We start from the raw sequence: 16388 nt of genomic DNA on the forward strand, positions 1-16388 counted from the left end.
AGTAAGCGTTTTCGGACACATGTCCACATGACATATTTTCTTTCTTTGTGTGTGAGGAATGTTTCCTGAAAGTTTGGCCGTACCTTTTTGTAACACCCTGTATAGATTAGGAGTAAGTTTATTTTAAGTAACTGTGTATCTGCAGTTTATGAAGTGTGCATTCTGTGTTGTTTGAACTCCTTGATGTAAGGCACGAAAATTGGAGTTTTGTAATGTATATATGAAAAAAGCAAAAGAATATGTTGAAATTTTAAATTATTATAATATTAATATGCTTAGGGCACTCATATTTGTAACATGTAAGCGCTGTAGGGAAGTCCCTCCGCAACGAAAGTGGCATGGCGCGATGTAATAGGTGGGTTTGGCTGTCGAACTGAGCGGCTCCTTTGTGTGAACGGCACGGAGTGTGTGGCTAGCCGTAGCACGGTACACCTCGACGGTGTAAAGAGAGGCGATTGGAAGCTGCATTAGAAGGGATTTGCCTCGGATGTGGATCTGGCTATTATTTGGTATTCACGGAATAATGGAATGGCTCTAATACGTTGAAAATCCGACGCCAAGAAGAGATTTTGTAGGGCATTCGCACCTCAAGAACCGTGAATATAGTTAGCCGTCATTTCGCCTGCCACTAATCTTCGCCATTGCTTCACAGACATCATACATTCAGTTGCGTAATCTATATTGACATGGACCAGTTAATTTGTGTGTTGTTTCAATAATAATCACATTGTTGATAACTGCTGCTACGCAGAGTGCACTGTGTCAGTTTGTATCCTGTTTGCTATTCAAAGGGAAATCTCAACAGAAGTAACTTCAGTAACTAATGTTCAAATTTCTCATATATATATTTCCAAATTAATGTGCCTAATTAGGCTGGCGCCCGTTCATTTTTTTTTTGCATTCACTTATAATTTTACGATTTCTGCTAACTCCCAATGTTAAGGCCCGCTTGGTTTTACTGTTAACTTCACAAAATAGTCTGTTACCCCTTTCCATTAGACACACGCATGGTCGAAGTTCGAAATCCTCTCAGAGGGTAACATAAGCGTGGTTCACGGCACGTTAATGTTATAGTAGGAGCAGCTGAATCATTCTGCATACTCCACAATTAAATTGTTGTCGATTTTCTGTCCTAACATTCGCTTACTGACCGAGGAAAAAAGCACTCTCTAGCGACTCTTTACGCTCTCTGACCTTCCTTATTTTCATGATCCATACACGAGATTCACAACGGTGGTTGTGTTATAGTCGCACAGTCTTTTTCGAAAACAGGTTGTGTTCCAAAGGATTACCACATAAATTCTGCTATCTTTTCTGTTACACTTTCGTATCGGCTATAACAATACTCTAGAATTAGTAACACCAGTGTCTTGTATGCCATGTCTTTTACAGATGCATTGCAATTTCTCAGAACCCTACAAATCTAAGTCTACTATTCGACTTTGCTAATACTGATTTTGAGTGATTGTCGCATTCCGTATCGCTTCTTAGTATTATCCCTGGATACTTATTCGATGTGCCGTGTTGAAGACATTCACCGCTGATCTTGTAATCACATACTGTCGGGTTCTTTCTCTCTGTTACAGCCACCATCCTAAATTAATTCACATTTAGGGAGAGTTGCCATTCATTACAACAATCGGAAATTTTGTCCAGTTAAGCTTCTTTGGGGCATATTCAATATTACTTGCTATTCTGTAGAACATTCGCCGTCCAGTACAACGTACTGGGTTCCATTAATCAAATATTAATCGAGCCAGTCACATTTTTGTGAAGATATGCCGCATAAAAATCTTGGTTGGTAGTGAACGATGTAGCACAGTATCGAACGCCTTTCGGAATCTACTTGTTCATCTGCATATATTGTCTGCAAAACATCTGTATGTACAGAGTAAGCTGAGTTCCACAAGAGCGGTTTTTATCGGAAAATGCTCTGATACAACACCGGGGAAGAGCACACATCACGGGCTAATATCGTTAGAAAACAAGGCCATTATAAGATGCAGAGGTATTGGAGGTTACAAGGATGGTGAAGGAAAGTAGTTGCAACCTTTTTCAAAAAAATCATTTTTACATTGACATAATCGATTTTGTGCAAAATCATAAACTATAAATCTTGAATGCTCTACCGGAATTCGAACCCCTCTCCACCCAAATATAAGTCAATCACTACGGTAGCTCGTCCGATCTACGGAATCCGGTAACGTTTGGGGGAACCATGCCCTGCTTAACGTACTCGACCAGAACGATATTCTATATGAGGCGACAGGCGTCCATGATCTCCCAGTAGATTCCCGTAAAATAGTTTCTTTTAACAGGAATAGTTATCGTACTAGTAATAACTGCTCAGTATGCAAGTGTGATGTCATTACTATTAAAAGTCACGTGAATGTAGGAACAGTGTCGTAGAAAAGAAAAAAGGTCTATTGCAGAACGAAAGGTAACAGCCGACAGTGCAGAACGGATAAATAAATGAATAAATATTATCTTATAGGATATGATGTCCATCTGTCATGGAACTTTGAAGGCAGATTAAAGAACTGAATAGTATAGTGGGTCGCGTTTGGAAAACTCAGTTCATAAAGACATTGCCAGACAAAATCTGACCTCGTGTCCCATCCAGCACCCAGCTTCATTCCATACGAAAGATTCATTACAAAGCACATTCCGCTGCTGAGTGGAAGATCCATTCCGTAAATTTCTTTGTGGTCTTCAAGTCTGTGTAAATATTTCTATTTTAAATATTGCTGTGTTAGTTAACGAATGCTCAGTAATGCTTGTCGATCTAATTATAAGATGCTAAAAAGAAGTATCTTGTGCGTTATCCTTAAAAACTTCTGGTATCGCTGAACATTGGAATAAAGGAGTGCACCAGCAGACTAAGCGAATCATATCGCGACATTAGGGTGAGATATTTTGGATTCTTGGTCCGATCATCTCGATTCAAGTTTCCTGATCTCGGTGATTTGTGTAAAGCTCTCCGGGAGAATGTCACGGTGCTTCCTTTCAACCGTCACGGTTGGTCCACACCTGCAGCTGCACGCGAACTGATTCGTGCTTAGTCTGTAATAACGACTCTGCTTTCATACTCATCAAGAAAAAAAATCTGGGTTTCATGGAAATTTCTAATAAAAACATACTCTCCTTAAGATGTAAAAGATAAGCTGTATGTAAACTACAAGAAGAGGAAATATGTATGAGTCACGTCTGAGACTCGTGAAAGAGTACGCCAATCCTTATTCTTTTCTTTTCCTTTCCTATTTCTAGTGTCGTCAGACTTCCGCCTGCTGGTTACCACCTCTTCCCATCTTATACACAATGTATCATTTACGTACCTACTACGCCAAATATTTACAATAATTTAATGTTTGGCTGCCCCTTAATTTTCTTCTATATTGTTCCATTGAGTACAGTTCCTTCTATCTCTGAGAAATGCCTATTAAGTTACTTAGTTGCGGGTTCCATGGATAATTTCTACGCTTAATCGTACTGATGTGGATCGAGTTATTTTACGTTCGTATTACACATACGAGGTGTGGCTAGCAAAAAACCGGATTAGTACTGGTGAAACAATAAAACGAATGCAATAAGGCTGAAAGTCGCGTGGCCTGTCACGTGACTCTCGCTCCGCCTACTGCTCGAGTTTCATCTGCCTCCTGCACTCAGTCTGCCTGTGGCGTCTGTTTTAAGTAGTTGACGTTTTGTCTGTGCGTCGGAAAATGTTGAGTGTACAGAAAGAACAGCGTGTTAACATCAAATTTTGTTTCAAACTAGGATGAAACGTTTGTAATGTTACAACAAGTGTACGGCGATGATTGTTTATCGCGAACACAAGTGTTTGAGTGGTTTAAACGATTTAAAGATGGCCGCGAAGACACCAGTGATGACACTCGCACTGGCAGACCATTGTCAGCAAAAACTGATGCAAACATTGAAAAATCGGTAAACTTGTTCCTTGTCAACTCCTGTTAACTCAGACACTGCTCTGATTGTTAAACGGCGATCTTGTCGAACAAGTTTACCGATTTTTTCAATGTTTGCATCAGTTTTTGCCGGCAATGGTCTGCCAGTGCGAGTGTCATCACTGGTGTCTTCGCGGCCATCTTTAAATCGTTTAAACCACTCAAACACTTGTGTTCGCGATAAACAATCATCGCCGTACACTTGTTGTAACATTACAAACGTTTCACTTGCAGATTTTCCTAGTTTGAAACAAAATTTGATGTTAACATGCTGTTCTTTCTGTACACTCAACATTTTCCGACGCACAGACAAAACGTCAACTACTTAAAACAGACGCCACAGGCAGACTGAGTGCAGGAGGCAGATGAAACTCGAGCAGTAGGCGGAGCGAGAGTCACGTGACAGGCCACGCGACTTTCAGCCTTATTGCATTCGTTTTATTGTTTCACCAGTACTAGTCCGGTTTTTTTCTAGCCACACCTCGTACGTATATAAACATCGCTAAGTGCTGACAATTTACAACTTTTTCTTTCATTTTCGTAATACAGATGTGAAGTAGTGATTCCTACCCATCACCTCTTACGTATTATAGAAATATAAATTTTTCTGCGGAATAGAAGGAGTTGGCAAAGAACAACATTTTCATTATAGTTTGAAATTTAAATTTGCTGTCTGCGACACTATATATCAAAATTTTGGGTGGAAGGAGTTTTATCCATTCTTGTGTTAAATACAACCTTAGTGTAGAATAATGATTGTCATGTCTTTCTGATATGGTAATTACGTATAATACAGTTCCTTTTGAAATGAAGTGGGTCATTTACATAAGCCTTCATGAGGGAATAATCATACGGTGAAGAGGTAGTCGGAATGTCTAATTCTTGAACCATACATCTACAAGATGATCATGGGGGAGCACGACTCATTACACTTAGGGCACGTTTCTGAGCAATGGAGACTTCCTTTCTGAAAGGATTTATACGAAAACGTATTGAAATGCTTACGTACTACGTAGATATTCCTACAACTCAAACGTTGATGCGTTCATATTAGCGCTATAATTCTAGTTTTCACTATGCATTCCACTCGATGGGGCTGTTTCCCGTTTAAAAGGTACTAACATACACACATTTTCATAATTCTGCTAAAGAGTTATGGGTAGAAATTAACACGGTTTGGCCGGCCGAAGTGGCCGTGCGGTTAAAGGCGCTGCAGTCTGGAACCGCAAGACTGCTACGGTCGCAGGTTCGAATCCTGCCTCGGGCATGGATGTTTGTGATGTCCTTAGGTTAGTTAGGTTTAACTAGTTCTAAGTTCTAGGGGACTAATGACCTCAGCAGTTGAGTCCCATAGTGCTCAGAGCCACTTTTTTGAACACGGTTTCCTGAACAACAAATTTTCTCCTTCAGAAGTATCCAGTGCAACATCAAAATTCTGACTAAAATACTCAAGTTGTTTATAAACTCTCTGATCGGTTGGGCTATCAGCTTTCTCAAATTTTTCACGAAGGTGCACTCCTGGAAGAATGTCCTCTTTCTCTTTAACTCAAGATTGTTTCAACTCATTTGACGTACTGAAACTTTGAGAGAAAATTGTTTCCCTCCAGGCAAGCCAAAATGCGCTCTAGAATACCGCAACAGACGGACGTCAGTGACATTATTATGTAATTCTTTGGATTCGACTTTTTACCATTCTTGCAAGCGGGAGTCACGCCCAAAAGATTCTGGAGTTCATGACCAGCAGCTCTTCTGCTACTACGTGTGTTCCGTGTGTGACGACGTCTTTGGACTGATCATGGTGTAAGTGAAATTAGAAAAACGTCAGTAACTGTCTGGATGGCTCGTAATCGATGGGATGGGTCCATAAGAACGGTTCACTTAATTGAACGGATTGATCGAGGGACGCCTTCTAAGGTCCGACTCGTTCTGTCTGTCTCGTTTTATTCGTGTTGTCATTTGTTGCTTTCCCACCTTGATCCCTTTCATTTTCCGATTGTTACACGTTCGTCGTTCCAGTCCCACAGTTCTTCGTCCAGTACCGAATTGTACTTCTCTTCGTTCATTGCTTTCGCCCGCTCTCGTTCAATTTCAAACCGTTCCTTAAAACTCGACTTCCAGTTCTTACGTACGTCGTTCAGTGTCCACAAACGGTAATTTATAATTTCCTGATAACAATATTTCAAAATTAAAACAAAAAGTATCGATTCGTTGGAACTGGCTTTTAGACAGGCAAATCCGTGTTTTTGGAACCAGAGTGTTTACTGTTTCCACATTAACTTTCACAAACAATATTTATGATCAGCAATGTTTAAATTTATATATACAGGGCAGTCAGAAAAAGTCTGAAAAGCTAAGCGTGTTACAAGGTAGGTTGTGCTGAGGAATAATTGTTAAGAAAGGAATTCGCCACGTTGCGCCGTTTCCGAGTTAATTAGCATTAAAGTTAGCCAATCAGGCAACTGTGCGGGCAAATTCAAGAGGCCCGCCGGATACAAACAGTGTTAGTTTTTTCGTAGCGTAGATAATAGCGCAGGAGACGGCTCAGCCGTTGGCTCGGGTTCGATTCTTAGTACCTCCCCATATCCAATTTTTGTATCGCTCTCCTGTTCGTTTTTAGTTGAGGGAACCAAACGTAGGCTACGTTTGGTAATACCCTCTCTGACGGTTCGCTTGAATTTATGTGCACAACGGCCAGGTTGGTTAACAGTCGGAAACTGTGCAACATACCGATTTTTTTAACTAATATTTCTCACCACAACCTATCCTATAATACCCTCAGCTTTTCAGACTATTTGTGAACACGCTGCGTTTACTCTACAAGTTGTTACAAAGTAAAATTTTAAAATGAAATTAAATGTTCCTTTTACGACTTTGAGTATTCAGCTTCTAAGGCATAGGTGTTAATTCTCTGGAGGGGTTAAAGGGCAGTCGGATTGCCTGGAGTCCAATATAATCTGTTTCTTTCGTTCAAGTCATCAAATATTTTAATTTGAATTTCGAAAATTTATTTCGACGTATATACGATTTTTATCCAATATTTGAATTTTTAAAATGACTTTTCTTGTTATCAGTGTTAACCTGTTAATCATTGAAATTTTAAGCATTTTAATTTAAAGGGCTGCTATAGTTCTTGTCCAATATTCTTATAGGGCACGGGCATACTCCTCATTAGGGCGGGGGAAAGCTGCTGACCTCCACCCCACTAAATTTTTTTTCACAAACCTAACTCTCATCCTGCGCCGCGACACAGTCAGGCCTACTGTCTGAAGAAAGGCGGAACGTGTAATGAGTACCGACTACCATAAAGTGAACCCATAAAGAGCTGGTGGAATCTCCGAACTGTTTTGTAAATGAATGACTTGCACCCCCCTTTCCTCCTCCCTCCTACACCACCACCCACCGATCTCTTCGTCAGAACCTGGGTCTCTCTTGTTACTGGATGCAGCATTTGAAGTTCTCTATTTTCTTCTCTTTCGTCTTTTTGCCTTTCCACCGTTCTAGTACGTCGTCAGTGTTATGCTCGTTGAGGCACTGTCAGTGGTAGGTGGTGGCCGGATGGCGTTCTGACGTCACTGCTTCCCAGGGACGGAATCTGTGTATCCTTCTGTCTGCTTCTAGAGTAAATCTCATACTCAAGGATGAGAACGTTTTCAAGATGTTTGTTGACGTGCAATGTGGATACCAGGCCGGTGTGTAGCTAAGTGGAGGCGAGAAGATGCAACAAGTCCACTAAAGAGACAGCTTACGCTATACTCGTTCGTCCTCTGTTAGAATATTGGTGCGCGGTGTGGGATCCTTACCAGGTGGGATTGACGGAGGACATCGAAAGGGTGCAAAAAAGGACAGCGCGTTTTCTATTATCACGTAATAGGGGAGAGAGTATGGCAGATATGATACGCGAGTTGGAATGGAAGTCATTAAAGCAAAGACGTTTTTCGTCGCGGCGAGATCTATTTACGAAATTTCAGTCACCAACTTTCTCTTCCGAATGCGAAAATATTTTGTTGAGACCAACCTACATAGGTAGGGAGATAGTATGATTGTGGTTCGATGAACCCTCTGCCAACCACTTAAATGTGAATCGCAGAGTAATCATCTAGATGTAGATGTAGATGTAGAAACCGCCTGTAAACCATATGGGGAAGGATCGCCTCCCCGTATCCCGGAACCGGCGTATTAACGCTCTTCAGTATCCGTTTTTTTTTCTTTTTTTTTTTTTTTTTTGCACTGTTAAACCCCATACGACATTACACAACCAGATGAGAGAAGAACGGTACACGACGCAACGGGTCCCAAACATTCCCAAAGATGAGCAAGTTGGATTCGTTGAAGTTCGGGAGCGGTGCCTCATCAACCCTTTTTTTTTCTAATACTTCGGTCGCATGCTTTTCGGCCATCTTCAGAGCCAGCCGTTCTAAACACACTTCTGCGTATGTGGCCACAGATAAACAAGCGTCAGAGACGTCGATCGGTTCAAAGAGTGTGCCTAAATTGAATCTGTGATCACGCGGTCGATTCACAAATGTATCATTATGAGCTCCACTGTAGAGTTTTTGTGAGATTATTACAGAAAGCACCGGATTCCGTAATTTGTCCGGCTGGAACAATTATCGTCGTTAGCCGGCCATTGTGGCCGAGCGGTTCTAGGCGCTTCAGTCCGGAACCGCGCTGCTGCTACGGTCGCAGGTTCGAATCCTGCCTCGGGCATGGATGTGTGTGATGTCCATAGGTTAGTTAGGTTTAAGTAGTTCTAAGTTCTACGGGACTGATGACCTTAGATGTTAAGTCTCATAGTGCTCAGAGCCATTTGAACCGTTATCGTTGTTAAATTCTTCGCCAAACGAATTTCAGGTGCTTATTTCACAACTGAGTGCCAAGAAGATAAAATCGACGCTAAAAATTCACCATTTTCATACCGCATAGAAGAAATAACGTTTATGTGGCAACACTCTCGAAATATGCCGAAGCAGTTATTACTCCAGGAAAATATGAAAATGCTCATTAACGAGTTTTCCCGTCTTTATAATTGTCGAAATCGCTAGTGGCAGTTTAAAATAATCGTGACTGACGGAAAAGAGTGAATAACTATAACTGTGGATAGTCAGTGGTCACGTTAGTGTGGGGTTAACGCGGTGAAGGCGGAGGAGTACAAAGGAGCGCGGGCTGTGTGCGCGCCGCCGCTGGTGGTCCGGGCGTGTCGTGCGAAGCGCGTGTATCGCGTTACGCACGCGGCCTTCTCGCGTTCTGCACGCACCGCCGGCCGCTCTGCGCGCCCTGGCTGGCTCGCGCAGCCGCACGCACGCCAACGCACGGTCCATTACGCATGCCTTGCGGCTTCTCTGTTCCTTTTCCGCCCAATAGCCTTTCAACCAGCACGTGCACAGCTATGCGGCACCTCATCCAGTGACCGGAATCGAAGGTGTTACACCGTGATCACCTAGAACGAACACTACCAAACCGATACGTCGGTACTTCCATATTTGTGGTATATGTCGCTTTAGATGTGATCCTTACTTGAGCTTATTTTCAGCACAGACAAAAGTCATCCTTACAAGCGAATAATAACGTGAATACATGGTCGCTATTGGATGTGTCTAACGTTATGGAAATTTTCAGTGAATATAGCCTTTAACGTACCGGTCACATTCTTCTGAATTTTTTCCAGAGTCCCAAAATTTTCGGGAAAAGAAAAAAGTCACAAGGATTCAGATCAAGTGAATATGAAGCTGTGGAACAACAGGAATGTCTTTTGGGGTAAAAAATTCCGTAATGGAAATGGCCCTGTGGTATGGGGTGTTCTCATGATACAGCGTCCACTTCTCTGCAATGTCTGGTGTCACTGTATTCGCCCTTTTCCTGAGCCTTTCAAGGACAGTTTTCTAAAATACTTGGTTGATATTTTGTCCTGAAGGAACAACGGGAATGCCTTCTGAGATAAGAAAATCCGTGATCGAAGTAGTCGTGTGATGTGTGGCATTACCGTGGTGCAGCATCCACTTGTCTGAAATGATCAGTCTCATTCGATTCACACTTTTCCTGAGCCTTTCTAGATACCTTTGTAAAACACTTGGTTGACAGTTTGTCCTGGAGGAACAAATTCTTTATGCACGATACCCCTATTGTCAAAAAGCGAATCAGCATTCCTTTGGTCTTTTGTTTGCTCATTCGAGCTTGTTTTGGTCGAGGAGATGTCTCAGTGTGCCACTCCTCACTCTGCCGCTTTGTGTCAGGATCATACGAAAAAATTGGATATTCATCAGCTGTAATCACACGACTGAACCAGTTGTGGTCATTGGCTGTCCTTTCGAGAAGACTGACGCACACGTTTCTTCGATTATCCATGCCCTCAGCTGTGAAGTCTTCCGACGTCATTTTGGCACAAAGCTTTCGCATATGCAAAAATTCGGTCAGAATTTGATGTACGGTGAAAGCGCTTAACAGCTCACCCATCATCATTATCGTTACATATCGGTCTGATCTCACAAGAGCAAGCACATGTTCGACATTTTCGTCGGTGTTTGATACTGAAGGTCTCTCTGAACGAGGTTCATCTTCATCGTGCTCTCGGTCTTCCAAAAATGATTTGTGCCCAGCGAAAAACTTGTGCTCTTCGTAAGGAATGTTCCCCATAGCCCTGTTGCAACTTTTCAAAGGTCACACTCGTGGATTCCTCAAGTTTAACACAAAACTTGATGGCATAACGTTGCTCTAAATTCAGTTGTTCGTAACACACAACAAAAACACAACTCCACTGATGGCGCTCTCAAAAATCACTTGTCGCCTTTACGAACTGAAACTCGGTCTGGTCATCTGGAAGGGATAAACGCACCAGTCTACACAAGTAGAACAATACAGCGTTGCCGGACCACTCGCAGTATAGTCAGTCTCATTACTTTCCTCAAATACTTCGTGGACAACAGAGACTTGCAGAGCGTAGAGCCAGTGTCATTCGGGACATTGACTGACATTTTGTGTTGCATACCGATGGGTCTCCCTTCTGTTTGTGGAGGTTAGACCGTCGCCAGCGTGCTTGTAGAAGAGCTGGTAAAAGGTACGAGGAAGCAGTGATACTCGATACCTGTACTTTTCCAGCTCCTGAAATCCTGGTGTGCGGAGCTACTGGATATGACAACAAAAGTGATGAAGGGAGGCTAAATGCTCACCAGTCTGTGGCAACAATGGTAAAACTTGTTGTCGTACCCGTCATGACTGCGATACCATATGACATATTTCAGCAAACTAACGCAAAAGTTTAGACTGTAGTTTATACCACAAGCACCGTGACATATGTATGCACCGTTGACTGGTCTGCCTATTCCCCAGATTCTTCGACAATAGAAAATGTCTAGAGCGGAATGGAAAGACGTACGCTTTCGTATTAGCTACCAGCCAACAATCTTCAGTACTTGAGACAACATTTGTTTCAGGCACTGCAGAAATCCCTCAGATGGCAGTCTAGGCTGTTTGCTTCCATGCCACGATGAGTGCAAGAGTGTATTCGTGTCCGTGTGGGCCATAGCTCAACTGACGTTGACGATGGATATCAGTTCCGAATGTAATGAAAGCTTATCCATCTAACACCCCATCTCCGCGTAATTTGATAAAAATCAGACTCCTGCTTCATGGTGCAAAACTTACTACTTTCTTTTACCTAGACGAACCGTCGCACGTTCTACAAAATGCATTCACATTGCGATATAATCTACAATAAGAAATAAGATGCTTCATTTATCCCGACACCGAAAAATTCTTGATGGGGACTCTCAGCAGCAAGTGAATTCTCTGCCACGTTTTTCGATATGTATATATATATCCTTCCTTTTAGATAGTCAAACAATAATCTGTAAGAGTATGCACTAGAGATCTGTGTCACGTTTTCTCGGAGTGGGAGAATTAGCCACTTGATTTAGTTAATGGCTTTATTTGTTCAGTTCGCTACTTCATACCGTATTCTTTTACTTTTCATTCATATTACTTATTTCATGGGTGAAGACGCAATATAATACTATCAGTTCCTCATTTTTAATGCATTACTTTGCGTTTATTTCATTTAAAATATTAACATTTGCTTGTTCGATAGACACATGAATACTATTGACGAGTTCTTCTGTTACTGCAGCCCCCACGGTGTCACAGTGCTTACCTTGCTATTTCCCACCTCTGTGTCAAGACTGTTGATCGTCATTTTTACGGTAACTTTTATTCAGTCCACAGATTGTAGTGAGGAACTATTCATCTTATGAGTGACCTTTTCTGTGATAAAACGTTCTCGAGCCGACTCGATGAGTGGATCAGACATCGTAGTTGCACTAGTAATCGCAGTGATGTACACATCCATTCGGCCGCTGCGCCGTGTGATCCTTTGTCGGCCAAAGGTAACGTAAAACAAGCCAAATTCGATTTACATGAATACGAAGTGAAAATTTTTGTCGTCGCGGAAAACACGTCTTTTAGGCCAAGATATTCACCAATGACACATACCTCTTGAGTCTCTTTCTTCCACGAAAAATAAGGCGACACATGGAGCTGTGTTTTGTCTGCCACGACCATAACGTGATGTGTATTAGCAACAGTCCATTTTCTAACGTCTACGCCATTTCTACGACAGGAAATGAGACTACCACGAGCATGGTTCACAAGTGGTTCGAAGCGACGAATGAGAAAAGAGCGAATTAGGCATAATGACGATAAAAGCTCCCTCGCATCAAGTACGTAGCTCTCAACAATCAATGTAAGTATGGAAGTTTTGTTACAAATTTTTATTTTATTTTTCATAGACATATTGCGTTCCAATAAACATTCTCAGATGAACAATAAAAACGATCAATAACAGAAGGAATAATGTGTTTTGAAACACGCCGTGTCAAGGCTTTCCTATAAAATCAGTGAACTAAAGGTATTCGCATAGTTCTATAACGACTTTTTATCTCATGTTACTGAGTCAGTATCTCTGAAAGGGCGATGTCTGTGAACTGTTCAAATACGTCTGTTTTAAAAGCGTCTCACGATTGAACTAACGTAGCCATTTTGAATAATATTCCTGGCGCCATTGATTTCCTATTAGAAAATCAGATAGGAAGGCTCGCCGACCAAATAAAGTAAGGCGCAGCTAGAATTGTGCTTACGACAACAGTTTAATGACCCCTGTTCTGAAGGGGACGAATTGTGGTTCACACGCGCTAACGACGATGTGGCGGCGGAAAGGGTTTTGCTCCACATAATTGTAAATAGAAGCTGCTGATTAACTACAGATAACCTCCTCCAGCGAGTCACACTTTCGGCTTCATAAGATCGATGGACTTCGGACGGACAACGACGGAGAGTAAACAGTTCGCTGCAATTGTGAGAATGCTATGGGGACAGCGTTATGATCTAAGAATGTATCACGGCCAGTCTGAAGAAGCGTTATTAATGTAGAACACAGGAACACACTCTTGATGGATTTAGTTATAAATTAATCCACTATCATTCGCCTGTATATCATGAAATCTTTAAACGCCTTGTCAGACTGAGGAAACTATTGTAAAATGGATAAATGACCTCGTTAAGGACCTCAAAGTACATTTCTGGCCCCAAACTACTCGGAATGAATATTTGATGGACCAACATAATCATAGCCTTCGCTAAGTGAATTCTCTGCCACGTACTTGTCAACGCCTGTAAGGAAACACTTCGAATGACATGGCTCAACTATCTGTGGAGACCGTTCAGAATTTTATTGGATCGCGCTCATTTCGTTTAGCTGCCATGTGTGCTGGGGACGAGGGTTACTCTTTGTACTAGCAAGTGGTCATAATAATCCGATTTTGTAAGGGCTATGAAGGATTAATATGTGAAACTGATTCCCTATTACACCTAAAGCTGATTTATACAAATTTGTAAAAAAAAAATCATGGTATCTACGTCGCATGAGTTCACGTCTGCCCATAATCTATTATAATGTCACAGGCCAAGTGAACTGAACAACAAATCTCCTGACACAATTGTGGAGTAACAGCGAAAGCGTGACTAACCCACTCGTTCCAGGTTACTTAAGTGCCTCTGACTAGAAAGTAGACTACATGGCGCATTCCTCTCGTCGTGATGTAGACCCAACTCATCGCTGACGGATTTTTCGTGGTACGGACATCGTTGTTCCACCCGTCTTAGTTTTTTATCCATTCTTACAGGCAGCTCGAGGAAGATGCGGTCTAGACTTTGCAAGCCTTTTTTTGGTTTGCTTTGTTTTTGTCTTTTTATTACAGATAGCTTAATTGGTAGCTGATGAAGTGTAAGTTGAGAAGCGTACAGTGTGATCCATATGTGCTCCGTTGCACAGAATGGTGTATTGAGAGATGGGATTAAGTCATTACCGAGCCGAACGTAAAACACATGACACCAGCAAATTTATAACTTATGGACAGTTTGCAAGATCTGTTTACTGTGGGCACAGTTATTTGTAATAGAAACATTATACCACCGGGAAAAATTTGATTTTAAATTCGAAATGCAGTGTTGAAACGAAATAAGAGCTTCATAGTGAAAAAAACTCTGGAACTGACAATATAAAAAACCAAGCGTTTGTCACAAGTATTTAGCTTTAAGAAGACATTACAATGTGTTCATTGATGTTCCACCGAAGCTTGGAGTCCCAATAGAAGACAGAGAAGAACACTGGTGTAAATTCGAAACAATACTTATCATAAACATTATCCGAAGGGCGTACTAATGATATTAAAATTTACTGAATGATATCTATTAATATTAGTTACTTCCTTAAACGGTATTCAGTTCAAATTCACACTTAGTTTCTTCATGCGAGCTATCTTATTTCGAAGCCAAACTATTTTAGTGGCAGCACGATTCATATTTTTGTTCCATCTGTGCTGATATACGATAGTGAACTTTGAAAGTAAAAGGCAGCGGTGGACCACCGGGTAAGATTCTTGAACTGTACGCAGTAATGCCCCGACGAGCTTGAGACTGTATGCTAGCACAGCGCCAGTGCCAGCTGCAAAGTCCGTCGTGTGACGTCACTCACCAAAGTGGTCGTGGCTGAGAGCGAGCGGCGCCATGGGAACCGCCGACTCCACTCGGGACGGCCACTCGTCCTTCATTTGCCGTTGCGCCCCTGCAAAGAAGTCAGTGCTCGTCATTCCCTTAAAATTACATACATTACGGCTCCACCGCAACGCATGGGTAAGTTCCATAAACACACTAACCGTCAATTTCAGCTTCAAGCAGCCATCATTTCTACCCCATCACAGATTTATCACTGAAATAAGATACCTTCATCACAACACCTTGAACACAATATAACGTTTTTGTTTTTCTCTGCGGACCCAACGTGTTTCAGGTAAGAGCATTTCTTGTTTTATTTATTGTGATATATGCAAATCTTTCCGCCAAACGCCTAGGGATGATAGATCACTTTATGGGGAGCAACTTTTGTTAGAGACAAAGTGTGCACTGGCGCTTCCCGGCGACGTTAGCAGTTCCTTAGTATTCGCCGACCCTGGGTGACGAGATTTCAACGAGATAGCAGAATCTACTAACCACGTGTTGTGCCTATACCTATTCCAGTAAAGTGATAGATTAATTTTGAACAAGAAAATTTAAGAATGAGTGTCTCCAAGCGATGAAAGATATTTTAGAAGCGAACCAGAAACTTTAATTCTTCATGGCTCACCTCCCTTCAAGTAGAGCAGAGTGCCTATGCTGTGCAGTCTCTCAGAGGCATAACCAATACAAGCAGACATCTATAATTGCCAGGCAGCGTCAGTGAACATTTTGTCTGTAATCACAGTTGGGTGTGTGTGATGTCCTTAGGTTAGTTAGGTTTAAGTAATTCTAAGTTCTAGGGAACTGATGACCTCAGATGTTAAGTCCCGTAGTGCTCAGAGCCAGTGTGTGTAAGGGTTTGGGAAGGGTGAGCAGAGGGGTGGGAGGTTCACAAATTTTCGGAACATATGAGCGTAGAATAAATGTAACACAAATCCAGTTGCAGAATGTAGTTCAAAAGTTGTCACCGTAACAGAACTAGCAGAAACAGTGAGAAAAATAAATTGATATAATTCTCCTGCTTCGTAAATTTCACAATCGTGAATGCAAACAACGCCTTTTCAAAGCCCTCAGGAGAACGTATAATAATGACATCGAATTATAACGCAGAAAGTGGTTTCGGCCGACATTGGTTATCCTTAGGGCACAACAAACAAAGTGTGGTTCAGTCCCACCACATTGGAAACCGCGTTTTCACTCATTTGACTGAACCATGGCCTGTAGTTTATGATCTCAGGTCGGGCCATGCCGACTGAAAAACCGGTAACTTCGCAATAAATTTGATTGTGTTGGATAATTAAATTATTCTCAAAATTATCATTGTGGACTCGAACGTGAAAGAAATGTTCTTTCCATAGGGAGAATTATTACAAAAACTAAGACGCG

The 16388-nt window shown here is 41.8% G+C and overlaps 1 protein-coding gene across 1 annotated transcript in view; it reads right to left on the bottom strand.

Annotated features, from left to right (window-relative positions):
• The window catches only part of LOC124613523 (paired box protein Pax-1-like), a 306983-nt gene that overhangs the window by 156448 nt on the left and 134147 nt on the right, over positions 1–16388 (bottom strand). The window contains exon 2 of the mRNA XM_047142234.1: positions 14983–15072. Coding sequence (XP_046998190.1) covers positions 14983–15072 — 90 coding nt within the window. The remainder of the gene's footprint in view (positions 1–14982; positions 15073–16388) is intronic.

Source organism: Schistocerca americana, chromosome 4, assembly GCF_021461395.2.
Source record: "Schistocerca americana isolate TAMUIC-IGC-003095 chromosome 4, iqSchAmer2.1, whole genome shotgun sequence".
NCBI classification, from domain to species: domain Eukaryota; kingdom Metazoa; phylum Arthropoda; class Insecta; order Orthoptera; family Acrididae; genus Schistocerca; species Schistocerca americana.